This window comes from Homarus americanus, unplaced genomic scaffold (assembly GCF_018991925.1).
Source record: "Homarus americanus isolate GMGI-L3 unplaced genomic scaffold, GMGI_Hamer_2.0 scaffold23578, whole genome shotgun sequence".
NCBI lineage: Eukaryota > Metazoa > Arthropoda > Malacostraca > Decapoda > Nephropidae > Homarus > Homarus americanus.
Window position 1 is genome coordinate 10,052,709 of NW_024733231.1, and position 20,047 is coordinate 10,072,755.

Here is a 20,047-nt window from a genome sequence, read left to right on the forward strand (position 1 = left end):
AATCCGAGCAGGGTGTTGGTGGTACAGGGGTAACACGTGTATCTCTCACCAATTTGTCAAAGGGTCGAATCCTGCTTGGCCCTGACACACATGAGAAGGATGTTATCCAGTGAGATCCTCACTACCAAACATATGGGTATCCTCCAGACACACCAGCTTACTCCTGTACTAATACTGGACAGACAAACTTCCCAAACGGTTAGTAATCTGATAAGTGGTGAAATGATAAATGACCGAACCAAAGTGAGTTATATAGACAGACAGACAGACAGACAGACAGACAGACAGACAGACAGACAGAGACAGATAGATAGATAGATAAGAAAACAATCAATTAATGATACTCACAAGCCAGAAGTGAGAGTTTCTCCATGAGGATGAGAGAAGCGTGGTAGAGAGGCACAGTGCCATCTGGGTGTGACACAGCTGGCACTACACCAATCATCCCTTCACCACTCTGGGCTAATGAGTTCATCACCTCCTGCAGACAGGTGTTGCTGATGCAGGTGCTGCATCATAGAGAACAGGTACATCAATTATTACCCTAAGTGTGTTTATAAGTCAATTATTGTATTACTGTATACTCTAAGTATGAGTCAATTATTACCCTAAGTGTGTTTATAAGTCAATTATTGTATTACTGTATACTCTAAGTATGAGTCAATTATTACCCTAAGTGTGTTTATAAGTCAATTATTGTATTACTGTATACTCTAAGCATGAGTCAATTATTACCCTAAGTGTGTTTATAAGTCAATTATTGTATTACTGTATACTCTAAGTATGAGTCAATTATTACCCTAAGTGTGTTTATAAGTCAATTATTGTATTACTGTATACTCTAAGTGTGAGTCAATTATTACCCTAAGTGTGTTTATAAGTCAATTATTGTATTACTGTATACTCTAAGCATGAGTCAATTATTACCCTAAGTGTGTTTATAAGTCAATTATTGTATTACTGTATACTCTAAGCATGAGTCAATTATTACCCTAAGTGTGTTTATAACTTAATTATTACTGTAAGTGTGTTTATAACTTAATCACCTGATGCTGTCATACATGATGGACCAACAGTTAACAGGTCATGATGGACCAACAGTTAACAGGTCATGATGGACCAACAGTTAACAGGTCATGATGGACCAACAGTTAACAGGTCATGATGGACCAACAGTTAACAGGTCATGATGGACCAACAGTTAACAGGTCATGATGGACCAACAGTTAACAGGTCATGATGGACCAACAGTTAACAGGTCATGATGGACCAACAGTTAACAGGTCATGATGGACCAACAGTTAACAGGTCATGATGGACCAACAGTTAACAGGTCATGATGGACCAACAGTTAACAGGTCATGATGGACCAACAGTTAACAGGTCATGATGGACCAACAGTTAAGGTTGTAAAGGTAAGGTAAAAGGTGTTACCCGTCACTGGAGTCGTGAGCAGCGGTGGTGGCAGCATTAAGAGCCATGTGTACCCACTCCAGCAAGTAGCGCAGGGAGCCTCTCTGAAGGCTCAACCCCAACAGCAGCTCTGCACTCAGCTTACGACCTACAATAACAATCATAACATAACATTAATGATCTACAGTCTACATGAAAGATAGATAGAGAATAATAGAAACATTTTACTTTTCATAATACTGTACTACTAATAATAATAATATTTGTAAAATTTATTTTGTATATTTGCACCAAGAATTTGAAACTAGTAAATATTGCTGCTGGCAGCTTGCCAACAGGAGCTCTGTACTGCAGTGCCTCACAGGTGATGATGGTGTATATTATCCAAGATTCACTTGTATAGATGTATAAATAATGGTGTTGGGTTAACAATATAGTAATTAGTGTGGTGAGCGTAGGAGGCCAGGGGATTATATCACCAAGTTGAGATACCTTAACTTTTTCTCATAAATTAATTCAATCCTGGTGAATTAGTTTATATAAATAAACAAAGATTACCTGTATTACAATTATATTATAACCGTTATTGTTGTGAAACAACACTCAGTGTATCGAGGTGAACTATAAACTTAATACAAGCTTGCTGGATGGCAGAGTTACCCACAACCCAACCCGCGAACCATCTATGTCCACCACAACGATCAACCTTAGATTAAAACTTAGATGATATAAGATCACATTTAACAAGTCAAAATCTAGTGACTCCATAAAGTAATACAGTAATAAGATTTTAATAAACAGGTAATTGTAAAATCAAATTAGTCATTGACAACCAGAGTAAAACCATTGTTTAACCTCATCCTAAATCCTCTGTTTAACTCATTAAATTTTATTTCCAACCTTTCTCCTCATAATTATGTCATAACTTGTCTATCTTTCATGTCTGGCTGTGCCTTGAGCCTCAGCATGCCTTCCATCCTTTCCCCCACCTTAACCTATTAAAAAAACCCAGACAGACAGAAGACAACTCGGTTTGTTTCACTTTACGTTAACTTCATCAACCTAGCTACAGCACAACACTGGCAGGACAGAACTAGAGCACATAAAGGACTCATAACCCTTCCTGTGGAAATATTAGCTAAGTATTAAGCAGTTCTCTTGTTAGAAAGGTTCATTACGGAGAGTTGGTGTTGAGTGGAGGTAAGCCTCCTATAACAAATGTAATTTTATTTAATGTCACAACTTTTTTGACAATAAATGTAACATTAACAACAATAATATAAAGGTATCTAATAAATTGTTTTCCTCAATGTTAACAAGAGAGGATGCAAACAACCTCCCTGTGTTTGAGGACAATCAGTCTGACACAGCACCGATGAACACTGAGTTCTCAGGGTGTAATGTACAGTATTGTACTGTATTAGAAACAAACTGCCAAAGCTAAAGGTTCATAAGAGCCCTGACCTTGATAGTGTGCATCCCAGAATGTTAAGAGAGATGTGCAACAAGTTTGCCAAGCCCCTTAAAATCCTCTTCTGCAGATGCATGGATGAGGAAAAGGTCCCTATATGTGCTATACATATTTAAACAAGGTGATCACCATTTCATGAATAATTATAGGCCAGTGAGCCTGACCAGAAGTGTGTAAAGTGCTAGTGAGCCTTATAAGAGATGCCATGATGGAACATCTACTATGAAACAACCTCGTAAAGGACCGCCAATACGGTTTTATGCCTGGATTCTCCTGCTTGACACAATTACTGTACAATACTTTAGGAGCTGGATGTGTGGTGGCAATACTGACAGTATATAGTACAGTACAGTAGACCCTTCCCATTTGCAGGTTTATGATTCATGATTTTGACGATTCGCAGTAAGCAGCTGGTGGCTCGGGTGGCTAGCATGAAGCCTTCTCCCTCAGCACAACGAGTCACCCCACGCGCCCACAGTGTCTCATCCCGCTCTGTTTGCCCTCACCCAGTACCCGTGACCTACCATCCAGTGTCCTACTCTCAAAACTTTCATGTTTCTTTGTGAAAATGACCCCAAAAGGACTGCCTAGTGCCAGTGCTAGTGATGCTAGTGGAGTGAAGCATAAAAGGCAAAAGTCAGTGATGACCCTGACAAAGAATACCGAATTATTAAACAAGTTAAAAGAGGGGATGAGTGCTACCGCAGTTGGTCGGTTGTTTGGTGTGAAAGAATCCACAGTGCGGTATATAAGAAAGACTGAACAAGCAATTCGTGATTCTGTTCAAGTGAGTGCTCCTGCAGGTGTTTAAGTGGTGCAGGTTGTTTGTGACAAGAACATAGTAAAAACTGAGAAAGAACTGAACATTTGGATTGAGATCCAGCACCGCAAAAATGTTGCGATCAACAGCAACGTGATTCGTGAGAAGGCTAAAAGTCTTTATGTTCATTTTTACGAGTCAACAGGTGGTGAAGGAGCTAGTGCAGTGACTGAACCAACTTTTAGTGCCAGTGGTTTGAGAATTTTAAGAAAATATTCTCACTCCATAATGTGAAGCTGACTGAGGAGGCCACATCAGCTGACCACACAGCCGCAGGTGCATTTACTGCCAAATTAAAGAAAATAATAGAAGATAAAGGCTATAGGCAAGTGTTTAATGTTGATGAATCTGGTTTATATTGGAAGAAAATGCCTGGTAGAACATACATAAACAAGCAGGAGAGGCATGCATCTAGGTTCAAGACAGCCAAGGACAGAGTGACGCTCATCTTCTGTAGAAATGCAGCTGGCCACATGATCCAGCCTGGCTTGGAACGCAGCCTTAAGATGGTCCCAGGAATCAACCAGGTATTGTTTTCCTATCAGGAAATGTTTAAAGAACTCAAAGCCAAGAGGAAACAACTACCAATCACCACGTTTTTCAAGAAAGAACCCTTCTCCTCTTCCTCCCAGCCACGCGCCACCTCCAGGTCACGCGCCACTCCACCACCCGCCTCTCCACCAACCACCACTGATTCACCCTCTTCCACCAGTGATCCTCATGATCCACCTATACTTCAGTAGCCAGATGTCTCCCTATGTACAGTGCACCACTTCATCAAGCTCCAGACTTCCACATACGAATGTAAGTATTGTACAGTATTGTGACTTAAGTTTCTCATACACAGTACAGCTACTCCTTGAATTACGACCTACTCGACTTACGACCTCCCGGGCATACGACTGCACCAGTCGTACCAAAGTTTTTTCAAATTATGTATTTTCGAGTCCCGATGTTAGTGATTGCACTGTGTACTGACAAAATGTTCGTTTGTAATTCCCTTTAAAATGGCTGGCAAGCTTAAAAGTGAGAGTTTTGTGGTGATGAGAAGAAAAAGAGACACCCATTTTAGATTTTCTATGTACAGGTATCATCTTAGCATTTTCGACTTACGACCAATTCGACTTACAACCTGGATTTGGGTCCCTAACCCCGTCGTAAGTTGAGGAGTGGCTGTACAGGTATACCTGTATATTAATGCACTAAGGTATTATATAAGTGGCACCAAGGTAATATATAAGTGGCACTAAGGTATTATATAAGTGGCAATTTGGGGTTTTGCCAATTCGTGCCATTTCTTGGAAACTATTCCTCGCAAATGGTAAGGGTCTAATTGTACCTTTATTAGGCAAGGCTTTTGATAATACACCCCCATGCAAGGCTTTTGATAATACACCCCCATGCAAGGCTGAAAATTAAACTAAGGGAGTACAGAATACAGTGGAGCATTCTAGTGTGGATCAAGGACTTTCTTCATGACTACATGAAGTGTGTGGTGATTAATGGGACCATGACAAGCGGGGTACCACAGGACTGTGTGCTGAGACCGTTGTTGTTTGTTTTATAGCTGAGATGCCAGAAGCTATACACTCTAAATTTTTGGGAAAATTAAAAACCAAATGGCCTGTGAGGTGCTACAGGAAGAGTTCTGTCTGTTTCAGGAGTTATCAAAGGGATAGCTGATAAGATAAAACATCACCAAATGATAATGGATGCACCTGGGTTGTACCAACAGTAAGGAGACATACAACATATTACATGTCCCAACAAGAAGAAAAAACAGCATTAACAGAGACCAAATGAGAAGGTCCTGACCATAATCTGCTAAGAGCCATATGTCGCTCAAATGTGTTATCTACAGTATTACACTGTATTCCTCAACCTCTCCTTTGTCCCCTGGATAAGTCAGAGAGCCAATTAGGAAGATGTACCTGAGCATTTTCCCCCATTTTCTCTTGTGTTACTCAACAGATTATGGTCCCGAGTTCCTCAATGAACTGAAGTTCTCGGACCATTGTGAGAAGGTGAATCAAGCAACTAAGCTCATAAGTTTTGTAAGAAGAGCGTTCAGACACCTTGATAGTCCAACCCTCGTAATGTTCTTCAAGAAAGAGATGCTTCCCCGTCTGGAGCACTGTCCCGGAGTTATGCTAGAGAATGTCAATTGATTGAAAATATCCAAAGAAGGGCCACCAGACTGGTGACTGCACTACAGCACCTAAGTTAACCAGAGAGATTAAAACGCCAGCAGATGCCTAGCTTATACGACTACTATAGACAGGCAAGGGGTGAATTACTATAAGTTTATAAATACCTCAGACAACATTACTCAGCCAGGCGTTCATACCCGAAGCTGGCGGACGCCCACCCCACTAGGGGTTGCAGCTTAAATTTGAAGAAGCCACATGTTCAGAAAATTGTAGGGGGAAACTTTTTTGGAGTGAGAACTGTGAACTCTTGGAACAATCTGCCAGAGTGTGTTGTGGTGGCACCAAGTGTGAGCTGTTTCAAAACCAGACTTGATAAACACTGGAGCCAATACATGCCCAGTTCTTGTTAATACAGTAGTACATAACAGAGATGTGACCGATTGCCCAAGCAGATAAAGGCCAATTAGTGGTGAAGAGGGTAAATTAATGAAATAATAAATATAATAAAAATAATACAGTAATAACATATATTACAAGTGGTAATAATGGAACAACAAGAGTAATACACTCCCTGTACTGTATCAAGTACCCGATGTATAGTATTGTATTCCCAGACTTCTTCCACAATCAACACCCCAAATACTGTAATCTTTACCCACCCCTCTTCTTGACCCCTTCCTCCTCCTCATTCTTCCCATCTCCCTCATCCTTCACCTCTTCCTCCTCCTCATCCTTCACCTCTTCCTCCTCCTCATCCTTCACCCCTTCCTCCTCCTGCTCATTCTTCCCACCTACCTCATCCTTCACCCCTTCACCCCTTCCTCCTCCTCATTCTTCCCATCTCCCTCATCCTTCACCTCTTCCTCCTCCTCATCCTTCACCCCTTCCTCATCCTGCTCATTCTTCTTATCTCCCTCATCCTTCACCCCTTCCTCTTCCTTCTTATTCTTCCTATCTCCGTAGTCCTTCACCCATTTCTACTCCTCCTCCTCCTCATTCTTCCCATCTCCCTCATCCTTCACCTCTCCCTCATTCTTCCCAGCTCCTTCATCCTCCTCCTGATTCTTCCCATCTCCCTCATCCTTCACCCCTTCCTCCTCCTCCTCCTCATTCTTCCCATCTCCGTCATCCTTCACCTCTCCCTCATTCTTCCCAGCTCCTTCATCCTCCTCCTCATTCTTCCCATCTCCCTCATCCTTCACCCCTTCCTCCTCCTCCTCATTCTTCCCATCTCCCTCATCCTTCACCCCTTCCTCCTCCTCCTCCTCCCATTCTTCCCATCTCCCCTCCCATCCTTCCACCCCTCCTCCTCCTCCTCATTCTTCCCATCTCCACTCATCCTTCACCCCTTCCTCCTCCTCCTCCTCATTCTTCCCATCTCCGTCATCCTTCACCTCTCCCTCATTCTTCCCAGCTCCTTCATCCTCCTCCTGATTCTTCCCATCTCCCTCATCCTTCACCCCTTCCTCCTCCTCCTCCTCATTCTTCCCATCTCCGTCATCCTTCACCTCTCCCTCATTCTTCCCAGCTCCTTCATCCTCCTCCTGATTCTTCCCATCTCCCTCATCCTTCACCCCTTCCTCCTCCTCCTCCTCATTCTTCCCATCTCCATCATCCTTCACCTCTCCCTCATTCTTCCCAGCTCCTTCATCCTCCTCCTGATTCTTCACATCTCCCTCATCCTTCAACCCTTCCTCCTCCTCCTCCAGAGTCGCTCCTCTCTCAGTAGTCACTAAACTCTAATGAGTGCTGGACGTTGAAGTAAGGCTTAGCCCAGTTAAGCCCCGTCCTTCCTCTCAGCAGTTATCACACGACACTAAAAAAGCATAGACGTGGACCCCCAAGCTTCCCAGATAAGCTTGCCGTCTATTCTTCTAGCACCCACAGCTTCAGTGATATTAACGTGTTCTCCTTGTTGAAGTGTAGATACTTTATTTTATTATAAATAAATGGAGAAAAGACCTTTTGGGTTTTGACAACTTAACCCATAAGCTAGACAGCTCCAACGCTGTTAAATAACAGTTCCCCAAACTAGTTATATATACACCAGTGTCATGAAAATTACCATTCTTTATGTGGTGAAAAACGTGTCAATATGTTTGTTTAGTGTATCCATGTACGTATGTAACTGATAAATTCTTCACAACAAGAGTATTAACTTTAAGAAGCACAGCTGTTTCATTACACAGGTGTTAAAACTCCACAGTGACTACCTTAACTGGAGAAGCACTAATCTCCTTACCAACACTTTCTGGAAAAATTCAATTGTTGGAACCAAAAAATTTCCTAAATTTGATATTTAAAAAAACAAAATTAATAGATAATATAAACATTTAGTAACTGTGAGAAAGCTTACCTGTTGCATCAGCAGGAGATGAAGGCTTAGCAGTCTCACCAAGGAAGGAGGTGAGCTGCGAGAGGGACGCAAGACCCACCCGTGGTAGTTTGGACTCCACTGCCAGTGACAAAGGCGGCAGTGCTTGAACCACAGATACGGCCGTTCCTAGCACCTCCGAGCACAGGCTGCCACCGCCTGGTAACACAATTTGAAATACAGACATTTTAAAAGTTATTAATACAAGTGGATGACAGAGACAAGTGGACTATGGGATCAACAAACACCTGGCAGAGCCTGACATGTTCAAGGCTCCATAAGGCAGGGTCACTGTCCTTGTGTAAACACCTACTTGCCTTGCTGTACCAGGATACATGAAGCAATCACTGACCTGACCTGACCCACCAATCACTGCGAAGGCCAACAGATACACCAATATGAACCCAGAACTTAGGTCACATTTTTACATGATGCTACTAGGCTGAGAAGCCCCCCCCCTTGCAGTTCATTGCCTCATGCATAATGCCGATTAATACTGTATTGACATATCAAAAATAAATCCACATAAAACTGTTAAGGATACCCAATAATGGCTCACTTTAATGCTGTAAAGATATAACTGCTTGTGAAACATTAACTTTCAAGGTGTGAGTAGAAAAAAGTTTGAAATTAAGAAGATTTACCATCAAAGTCACAAACACATTCACCACTACTACAGTACTTCTCTTTTCACTAATTATTATGTATATTAAGACAAATGACACTAAAGCTATGAAACAACAGATATTATGACCATTTTATAAAGAATAGAACCAAGGGTAAATACCACATCTTCACCCTATTTACCTCAACATTCAATAAGATCAACCCTGCCTGCACTCTCCTGCGCGCGCACAGTGTTGGCATTAAATTAAGTCATCACCAGCAGACATACACAACTCTTACACCACAATGTAAACAAACGGGGGAATCTTGTTCCGCCCCCGTACTGTACTGTACTGTGCAGCACAGAATAGTACAGTAGTCAGAATACAGTACAGTATATTACAGTACAGTTAGAATTCAGTAGAGTACAGTAGAGTACATTACAGTACAGTTGGAGTAAAGTACAGTATGTGTGCAGTACAGTTAGAGTAGAGAACAATACATTACAGTAGTTCAAATACAGTACAGTACATTACAGTACAGTGCTGTTAGAGTACAGTACCTTAGAATACAGTACAGTAGTTAGAATACAGTACAGCACATAACAGTACAGTTAAGAGTAAGGTACAGCTAGAATACAGTACAGTTCGAATACAGTACAGTACATTACAGTACAGTTAGAATAGACTACAGTACAGTTAGAATACAGTGCAGTTAGAGTACGGTACAACTAGAATACAGTACAGTTCGAATACAGTACAGTACATTACAGTACAGTTAGAATAGACTACAGTACAGTTAGAATACAGTGCAGTTAGAGTATGGTACAACTAGAATACAGTACAGTTCGAACACAGTACAGTATATTACAGTACAGTTAGAATAGAGTACAGTACAGTACATTACAGTACAGTTAGAATAGAGTACAGTACAGTTAGAGTACGGTACAGCTAGAATACATTACAGTAGTTCGAATACAGTAAAGTACATTACAGTAGAGTACTGTACTATTACAGTTACAGTACAGTACCTTAGAATACAGTACAGTAGTTAGAATACAGTACAGCTAGAATACAGTACAATACAGTACAGGTAGATTACAGTACAGTACAGTTAGAATACATTACAGTTAGAATACAATAAAGTACATTTAGAATGCATTACAGAACATTAAAGCACAGCTAGAATGCAGTACAGTACAGCTAGAATACAGGACAGTACAGTTAGAATACAGTACAGTACATTTAGAATGCAGTAAAGTACATTACAGTACAGTACTGTTAGAGTACAGTACCTTAGAATACAGTACAGTAGAAAGAGTACAGCACAGACCATTACAGTACAGTTAGAAATACAGTACAGCTAGAGTACAGTGCAGTTAGAATACAGTGCAGCTAAAGTACAGTTCAGTTACAATACAGTACAATTGGTGCACAGTACATTACAGTACAGTTAGAATAGAGTATAGTACAGTTAGAATACAGTACAGCAAGAGTACAGTTCAGTTACAATACAGTGCAATTGGTGCACAGTAAAGTACATTACAGTACAGTTAGAATGCAGTACAGCACAGAGTACACTACATTTAAAATACAATACAGTACAGTAGTTAGAATACAGTACAGTTAGAATACAGCACAACAAGAATACAGTACAGTACAGCTAGAATACAGAACAGTACGAGTACAGTACAGCTAGAATACAGTACAGTACAGTTAGAATACAGTAAAGTACATTTAGAATGCAGTACAGTTCATTACAGTACAGCTAGAATACAGTACATTACAGGTAGAATACAGTACAGCAGTTAGAATACAATACAGTAAAGTTAGAATACAGTACAGTTAGAGTACAGTAGTTAGAATAAAGTACAGTTAGAGTACAGTACAGTTAGAATACAGTACAGCACAGCTTTAATACAGTACAGTACAGTTAGAATACAGTACAGTACAGCTAGAATGCAGTACAGTACATTACAGTACAGTACTGTTAGAGTACAGTACCTTAGAATACAGTACAGTAGAAAGAGTACAGCACAGACCATTACAGTACAGTTAGAATACAGTACAGTACATTACAGTACAGCTAGAATACAGTACAGTACAGTTAGAATACAGTACAGTTAGAATACAGTACATTACAGTACAGGTAGAATACAGTACAGTTAGAATACAGTACATTACAGTACAGCTAGAATGCAGAACAGTACAGTTAGAATACAGTACAATACAGCTAGAATGCAGTACAGTACAGTACAGTTAGAATACAGTTAGAATACAATACAGTACATTATAGTACAGCCAGAATGCAGTACACTAAAGCTAGAATACAGTACAGTTAGAATACAGTACAGTGCAGTTAGAATACAGTACAGTAGTTAGAATACACTATAGTACATATAGAATGCAGTACAGTACATTACAGTACAGCTAGAATGCAGTACAGTACAGTTAGAATACAGTACAGTACAGTTAGAATACAGTACAGTTGTAGTGATGGGTTGTCAGACCACAGCTTACATCTCAGAAACAGTCTATATCTGACCCGACATTAGGGGGGTCAAATGTAAGGGGACCCCGGCACAGTCAGCACAAGAGGCCACCTGTCTCCATTATATACAACAACTTTAGTCTCAAAAAAAGTCCAGACCTAACCCTACATTAGCGTGAGGTCCCTCATAACACCATCTGTGAGGGAATTACTACACCACGTGAGGCCCCTCATAACACCATCTGTGAGGGAATTACTACACCACGTGAGGCCCCTCATAACACCATCTGCGAGGGAATTACTACACCACGTGAGGCCCCTCATAACACCATCTGCGAGGGAATTACAACACCACGCCAGGCCCCTCATAACACCATCTGTGAGGGAATTACTACACCACGTGAGGCCCCTCATAACACCATCTGTGAGGGAATTACTACACCACGTGAGGCCCCTCATAACACCATCTGCGAGGGAATTACAACACCACGCCAGGCCCCTCATAACACCATCTGCGAGGGAATTACTACACCACGCCAGGTCCCACATAACACCATCTGAGGGAACTAATACACCACGTGAGTTCCTCCTAACACCATCTAGGAGGGAGTTACTACACTACGAGTTTGCTCTTCAACACCTACATTAATCTGTATGTTCACTGTATGTTCCTTTACCTTTCTCTAATGAAGGCTTTTGTTAAACCACTAATGTATGTAATAAGTCATTTATGTCCAATGTATATTTTCAGCCTTCGGGCTGCAGAATTTTTTTCAATAAACCGTTAATTATTATTATTATTATTATGTAAGGAGACCCTTAGCCGCCCCACCGATCAGCTCAACCTGACGGCTCGTCCCCCAATATATAGGACGTCGTAGCCTTCCCTCACGAGAGAGAGTCGACGGAGCAAAGTCGAGACAGTCAGAGAGAGCCGGAGGCAAGCCCTCATCTGGTCGGGAGCATAACCTAACCTAACCTAACCTAACCTAACCTAACGGGAGCGAGACTTCCCTCCCGACACCCCGGTGTCCCAGCTAAGCAGTCTCCCATAGAGACAACCCAGAATCACCTGCTAGGCCACCCCCAGGTCACGCGAGTTTTTGTCAAAGCTATTCATGGGATGAGTTACTTAGGTGGGAAGTGTATTCATTACATGCTCGTGTCCAAGAATCAGTGTCTAGTAACGTAATATGATGTCCTAGTAACTACGATAGAAGGTGTTATTTATGTGTCCATGTCATTGTCGTAATTAATAAAGAGTTGTAACGAAGCGATGTTTGAGAATTCGTCCTTAAGAACGTAATAGATGTGTGTTGACATATAAGACAGAGTCAATAACTAACACGGCCACGCTACCAAACTCTTCCTCTCTTTACATCATCCTACTAAAAATTCTCTCCATACTTCCTACACTTTAAAACCCTTCATTATACAGTACAGTTAGAATACAGAACAGTACAGTTAGAATACACTACAGTACATTACAGTACAGTTAGAATACAGTACAGTACAGCTAGAATACAGTAAAATAAAGTTAAAATACAGTACAGTTAGAGTACAGTACAGTACAGCTATAATACAGTACAATACATTACAGTACAGCTAGAATATAGTACATTAGAGCTAGAATACAGTACAGCACAGTACAGTTAGAATACAGTACAGTTAAGGTACAGTACAGCTAAAATATAGTACAGTACATTACAGTACAGCTAGAATACAGTACAGTACAGTTAGAATACAGTACAGTATAATTAGCATACAGTAGTTAGAGTACAGTACTGTGCAGCTAGAATACAGTACAGTACAGTTAGAATACAGTACAATACAGTACAGTACAGTTAGAATACAGTACAATACAGTACAGTACAGCTAGAATACAGTACAGTTAGAATACAGTACACAACAGTTAGAATACAGTACAGTACAGTTAGAATACAGAACAGTACAGTTGGAATACAGTACAGTACAGTTAGAATACAGTACAGTATCAATAGAATACAGTACAGTTAGAGTACAGCACTGTGCAGCTAGAATACAGTAAAGTACAGTTAGAATACAGTACAGTTAGAATAGTTAGAATACAGTACAGTACAGCTAGAATACAGTATAGTACAGTTAGAATACAGAACAGTTAGAGTACAGTACAGTTAGAATACAGTACAGTACAGTTAGAGTACGGTACAGTACAGTTAGAGTACAGTGCAGTACAGTTAGAATACAGTGCAGTACAGTTAGAATACAGTACAGTACAGTTAGAATACAGTACAGTGCAGTCAGAATACAGTACAGTTAGAGTACAGTACAGTTAGAATACAGTACAGTTAGAGTACAGTACAGTTAGAATACAGTACAGTTAGAATACAGTACAGTACAGTACAGTTAGAGTACAGTAGAGTACAGTTAGAGTACAGTACAGTACAGTTAGAATACAGTACCGTACAGTTAGAATACAGTACCGTACAGTTAGAATACAGTACAGTACAGCTAGAATGCAGTACAGTACAGTTAGAATACAATACAGTACAGTTAGAGTACAGTACAGTACAGTTAGAATACAGTACAGTACAGTTACAATGCAGTACAGTACAGTTAGAATATAGTACAGTTAGAATACAGTTACAATACAGTACAGTTAGAATACAGTAAAGTACATTACAGTACAGCTAGAATACAGTACAGTACAGGTAGAATACAGTACAGTACAGTTAGAATACAGTACAGTACAGTTAAAATACAGTACAGTACAGTTAGAGTACAGTACAGTACAGTTAGAATATAGTACAGTACAGTTAGAATACAGTACAGTACACCTAGAATACAGTACATTACAGTTAGAGTACAGTACTGTTGGAGTACAGTACAGTAGTTAGAATACAGTACAATACAGTTAGAATACAGTACAGTTAGAATACAATACAGTACAGCTAGAATACAGTACAGTTAGAATATAGTACAGTACAGTTAGAATACAGTACAGTACAGTTAGAATACAATACAGTACAGCTAGAATACAGCACACTACAGCTAGAATACAGTACAGTACAGTTAGAATACAGTACAGTACACCTAGAATACAGTACAGTACAGTTAGAGTACAGTACTGTTGGAGTACAATACAGTACTTAGAATACAGTACAATACAGTTAGAATACAGTACAGTTAGAATACAATACAGTACAGCTAGAATACAGTACAGTTAGAATATAGTACAGTACAGTTAGAATACAGTACAGTACAGTTAGAATACAATACAGTACAGCTAGAATACAGTACAGTACAGCTAGAATACAGTACAGTACAGTTAGAATATAGTACAGTACAGTTAGAATACAGTACAGTACACCTAGAATACAGTACAGTTAGAATATAGTACAGTACAGTTAGAATACAGTACAGTACATTACAGTACAGTTAGAATACAGTACAGTCTTTTTTCTTTCTTTTTTTTTACAGGAATTAGCCCACCCAGGTACTACAGGTTGAACGACCCACAATGGGGCCTGGGAGGTAAAAAAATAAGAACAGAAAGAAATAAAAAATTGAGAAGAAAAAGGTTATACAGGTTGTACCTCTCTAGTCCGGCAACCTCGGGACCTGACCGGTGCCAGACCATGGAAATTGCCGGACCATGGAAATTCACCCTTTTCCTGGATAGATAGTGACTTGTGCTTAAGCCTGGAAGCACTAGCACCACTTTCTCTGCATCATGGTCTCTTTGAAGACATATTGAAGTGTTAAATGTCGTATAGTAGCTTCTCAAATTTCGCGAGTTTTTAATTCTTAACGTATTTTATTGGAACACACAAAAAAATAAATAAATAAAAATTTTGACAGCGGAAACTTGAATTTCGACGGGTTTGAACGGCCCGCCAACGTGCAGACGACGTGCATAATCGAGTAAACAGCGTCATTTCTCTTATGTATAAAAGATTCATTATTGTTTATTACTGAATGTCTTTTTTATTGAATTAATGTTTATGTGTGCAAAATGAGCAATACAATTCATTAATAATAAGTAGAATATTAAAACACACGAGAGAATGACACAGCATTGTATTCGTTGATTACAAAACCAGTGACTGACTGGTTCTACATATAAAACTGAAGAAAATAAGACCTTGGTTGTAGCTGTAGTCAAATTAATATGGTTGTTTTAAGTAATGTTATTTAATGTTAATAAATGGAACAATAGAAGTAGCTAACGATAATGGTAAAGAAAAAAGAGAGATCGCATATGTAAGTGCACACACGTGAAAACATATCATCATTACTTTACATAAGAATATGAAAGCAACACTTATTTACTGTTCATATATATTTTAATTAATGTTTCTGAATTTGTTTTTATTGAATTAATGTACGTGTGTGCAAAATTAACAATACAATTTATTAATAATACGTGGAATATTAGAGGAGACGAGACGGCTGCCGGCATTGTTTATGTTAAAGCTTACGAAACCAGTGATTGATTGGTTCTACATATAAAACTGAAGAAAATAAGACCCTGAGTTTAGCTGTAGTAAAATTAATGTAAAAAAATGAATATGGTTGCTTGATGTACCTGTAATGTTATTTAATGTTAATAAATGGAACAATATAAGTAGCTAACCATTAATGGTAAAAAAAAAAAGTGAGACTGCTCGTATGTAAGTGCGCACATGTGAAAATATATCGTCATTATTCTACATAAGAATATGAAAGCAACACTTATTTACTGCTCATATATATTGAAGGGTTAAATGTTGTACTCTGTATAGACAAGCAGAGAGAGAGAGAGAGAGAGAGAGAGCAGCCGAACTGCGGGATGTTAACAAACCTTAATTTCCCGCGGCTTTATTTTTTTTTTTAAGGGGATTAGCCCACCCGGGAATAGGTCACTGACCCACATTAGGGCCTGAGGGGCAAAAATTTAATACTCCTGTAATAATAATAATAATTCAGATAAGTAAAAAAAAAAAAAAAAGCTGCCTATCTACCTATTGGACAAACTAAAATCGTTCCGGACCACGGGAGTTTCCGGACCACAGAATGCCGGACTAGAGAGGTACAACCTGTATTCTGTTAATCTACACCACGAATATGCCGGAAAACCAACTTTTTAAAGTGAGACAGATTGTATGAGTACGGAAACACAGAAGAAGGCAGAGCATTCCACAGTTTGGCTGTGTAAGGAAAGAAGGATGTACTATAACGGGTTATTCTAGTGTGACTGACATCCGGCGGTACACAGGATGGCAAATCCACCGAACATTGCCTGTTAAAGTACCTGTAAAAGAGAGAGAGTGAAGCAACATTGCAGCAAAGAGAAAGTGAAGAAAAATTATCAACTAAAGGAGGAGAGTTAATAAGACAAAATGCCTTTGATTTCAACCTATCTAACAGTTGGACAGAAGAAGAGCCACCCCAGATATACTTGAAACAACTGCTCAGGAGTGAAGTAGCTACAGCATCTGTACAGCATTCCCAGCTTTCGGGAGGCAGCTTTAGCTATGTTGTGGATGTGTGATTTCCAGGACATATTGCAGCACAGTACAGTTAGAATACAGTACAGTGTAGATAGTGCAGTACAGTACAGTTAGAGTACAGTACAGTAAGAATACAGTACAGTACAATACAGTACAGTCCGAATACAGAACAGTACAGTTAAAATACAGCTGCTCCTCGACTTACGATGGGGTTAGAGACCCAAATCCAGGACGTAAGTCGCATTGGTCGTAAGTCGAAAATGCAAAGATAATACATAGACAATCTAAAATAGGTGTCTCTTTTTCTTCTCAGCATCACAAAACTCTCACTTTTAAGCTTGCCAGCCATTTTAAAGTGAATTACAAACGAAAATTTTGTCAGTACACAGCGCAATCACTGACATCGGAACTCGAAAATATGTTATTTGAAAAAATTTTGGTACGACTGGGGCGGTTGTATGTCCGGGTGGTCGTAAGTCGAGGAGTAGCTGCACAGTACAGTGCAGTTAGAGTACAGTACAGTAGTAAGAAAACAGTACTGTTAGAATACAGTACAGTTAGAATACAGTACAGTACATTAAAGTAGTTAGAATACAGTACAGTTAGAGTACAGTACAGTTAGAATACAGTACAGTGCAGTTCAAATACAGTACAGTTACAATACAGTACAGTTAGAGTACAGTACAGTAGTTAGAATACAGTCCAGTCAACCCTCGCTTTACGCGGTCCCACATTCCGCGTTTCCACGTTTACGCGGTACCCTGCCGAAACCGGAATGCTCACATTCCGCGGTGCATGTACCCCTTTACGCGGAGAGCGGCACAAGCAGGATGCGCACAAGGTCGCCCAGTCATCAAAACATTACCGAGTTCTTCACCCGCCACCCACCACAGCCGGCCCAAGTCAGTGATCGTGATAATTGTAGTGAGGATATGGACTTATATGGACTTTGAGGGGTTTGACAAAGAGGCCCTGCAAGCCTCTGTGGTGGATAGTGATACAATTGATACAGGTGAGGGCCAATAATCTGCCCTCTGCCTCGGAACCAACCACCCATCCCAAGTGTGCCCAGCCATCTTTTCTTCTAATGTAAGTGTTAAAAAACCTAATATTATTGATATTTCTCTTAATTATTAATTGTGTGTGCATACCATCATAAAATTAAGAAGTTATTTTTACTACAACGTAGGTATTGTGTCTGAAGAAGTGGAGTTTGGGGGTCGGCCCGGTCTCTATTTTAATTAATCCCATATGTTATGTTGTTCACTTTACGCGTTTCTCACTTTACGTGGGCCGCCGTGGGTTGAATTAACCGTGTAAAGTGAGGGTTCACTGTACAGTACAGTTACAATACAGTACATTACAGTTAGAATACAGTACATTACAGTACAGTTAGGATACAGTACAGTTAGAATACAGTACAGTTAGAATACAGTACATTACAGTACAGTGGTTAGAATACAGTGCAGTACAATACAGTTAGAATACAGTATAGTTAGAGTACAGTATAATACAGTTAGAATACAGTACAATGCATTACAGTACAATTAGAGTACAGTACAGTGATCCCTCGGTTAATGAGCGCCTCGGTTAACGAGATTTCGGTTAACAATTTACCTTTCATAAGATTCTTAACTTCGGTTAACGAGCAATCCCTCGATTAACGAGTTTTTTACGAGCCGACTTCAACACGTTTTCGCTTGCATTTGGCAGTCCACCAGCTGTAGTATTAGTCCGCCAACACAGTAATCGGTTTTAGGGCTTAAATTCCTTACTATTTTAGTAAATATCAAGACATTTATACTATTCAATAATTTTAAAAGTTTAATATTAACTTTTTTAGTCATTTTAACAATTATTGAACATAATTGAAGGTAAAGAAACTAGTTTCTGGCGTGCCATCCAGCCTGTTAACACACCAGACAGGCGTTAGTCTCTCTCTGTTTTCAGTGGAGGTAACATCTTGCTTGAGACTCTCTTCAACTAAATGCTTTTTTTCTGTGTTTCCAAGCAAATTATTGGTCATTTTGAAATATATTTTACATATTGACAAGATATAATGCAGTACAGTGTTGATTTAAAGAAAATAATCTTGAATTACACCAAGAGAACTAAAATTTTATGGATGAAATGGTGCCATGGGGTGACTTCTCTTCCACCCCAATGCCTTCTCTTCTCCCTTCTCCTCCACCCCAATTCTAATTCCCATCATCATCATCATCATCATCATCATCCAGGAGCCTTCTACATACACACCTCAAAGTAAGTGTACTTTTCTACCTTTTTTGTTGAATTTAGGCAATTTTCGGTGAACTGGAACCAATTACCCAAAAACCCATTGAAACAATGGTTTCTGTTAACGAGCAACCTGCTGGAACGGATTGTGTTCGTTAACCGAGGGACCACTGTACAGTACAGTTAGAATACAGTACAGTTAGAATACAGTAGTTAGAGTACAGTATAATACAGTTAGAATACAGTACAATGCATTACAGTACAATTAGAGTACAGTACAGTACATTAGTCAGAATTCAGTACAGCACAGTTAGAGAACAGTACACAGTAGGCTGTCGCCAATAACGTTTAATAGGTACCTGAAAAACGCCATTAGTCGCGAAAACGTTATTTGTGTGACATTAAAATACATGTAAAAACGATTTATTGGTGCCGCCGCCCCAAGAATTTCACCCAGTTTTTCCCCCTTAGAAGCCCTCCTAACACTTTTTGTTCGCTGAAATAAAAAGAATTGTTATTCAATCATCAAAATAAAGAGTTTGAGTAATATAACACTTAGTTTTTGAGGTGCTTGGTGTGATGATTGTTCCGTATCTGAGGGCTGCTAACACTTGCACTGTCTTTCATTCTACAAGCTAACCATTTCACAAGAAAATGCTCTGTTATCACTAACAACCTGTTTCTATCACCTTTATCATTCATAGCTCGCCTCGCATTTCCATCACTACCGAAATATTTTTAGCCAGCGCAATACTCTTCTTGGTCTCCTCTAAGTTCTTCTTAATATTTCGCACTGTAGACTCAGGACAGTTCAATTTCCTCACTTTAAAAGTTCCCAGTCATTCAGGTGGCAAATCACTCCCTCCACCACCTCCCCTAGCCCCCACAGGCAAAAATGAGGAAGCCATTATTGATCACCGACCCTAACAACCACTGGTTATAGTGGCGAAAATCTCACACGTGGGCGCAGCGCTGTATTCCACTGAGCGTGTGTGAGAGTGAGGCGGAGCGGACAAC

General features: G+C 39.8%; 1 protein-coding gene across 1 annotated transcript in view; it reads right to left on the reverse strand.

Annotated features, from left to right (window-relative positions):
* The window catches only part of LOC121869749 (probable E3 ubiquitin-protein ligase HERC1), a gene marked incomplete in the record, with an annotated part of 301,592 nt that overhangs the window by 252,112 nt on the left and 29,433 nt on the right, over window positions 1-20,047 (reverse strand). The window contains 3 exon segments of the mRNA XM_042371322.1: window positions 349-509; window positions 1,435-1,561; window positions 8,211-8,387. Coding sequence (XP_042227256.1) covers window positions 349-509; window positions 1,435-1,561; window positions 8,211-8,387 — 465 coding nt within the window.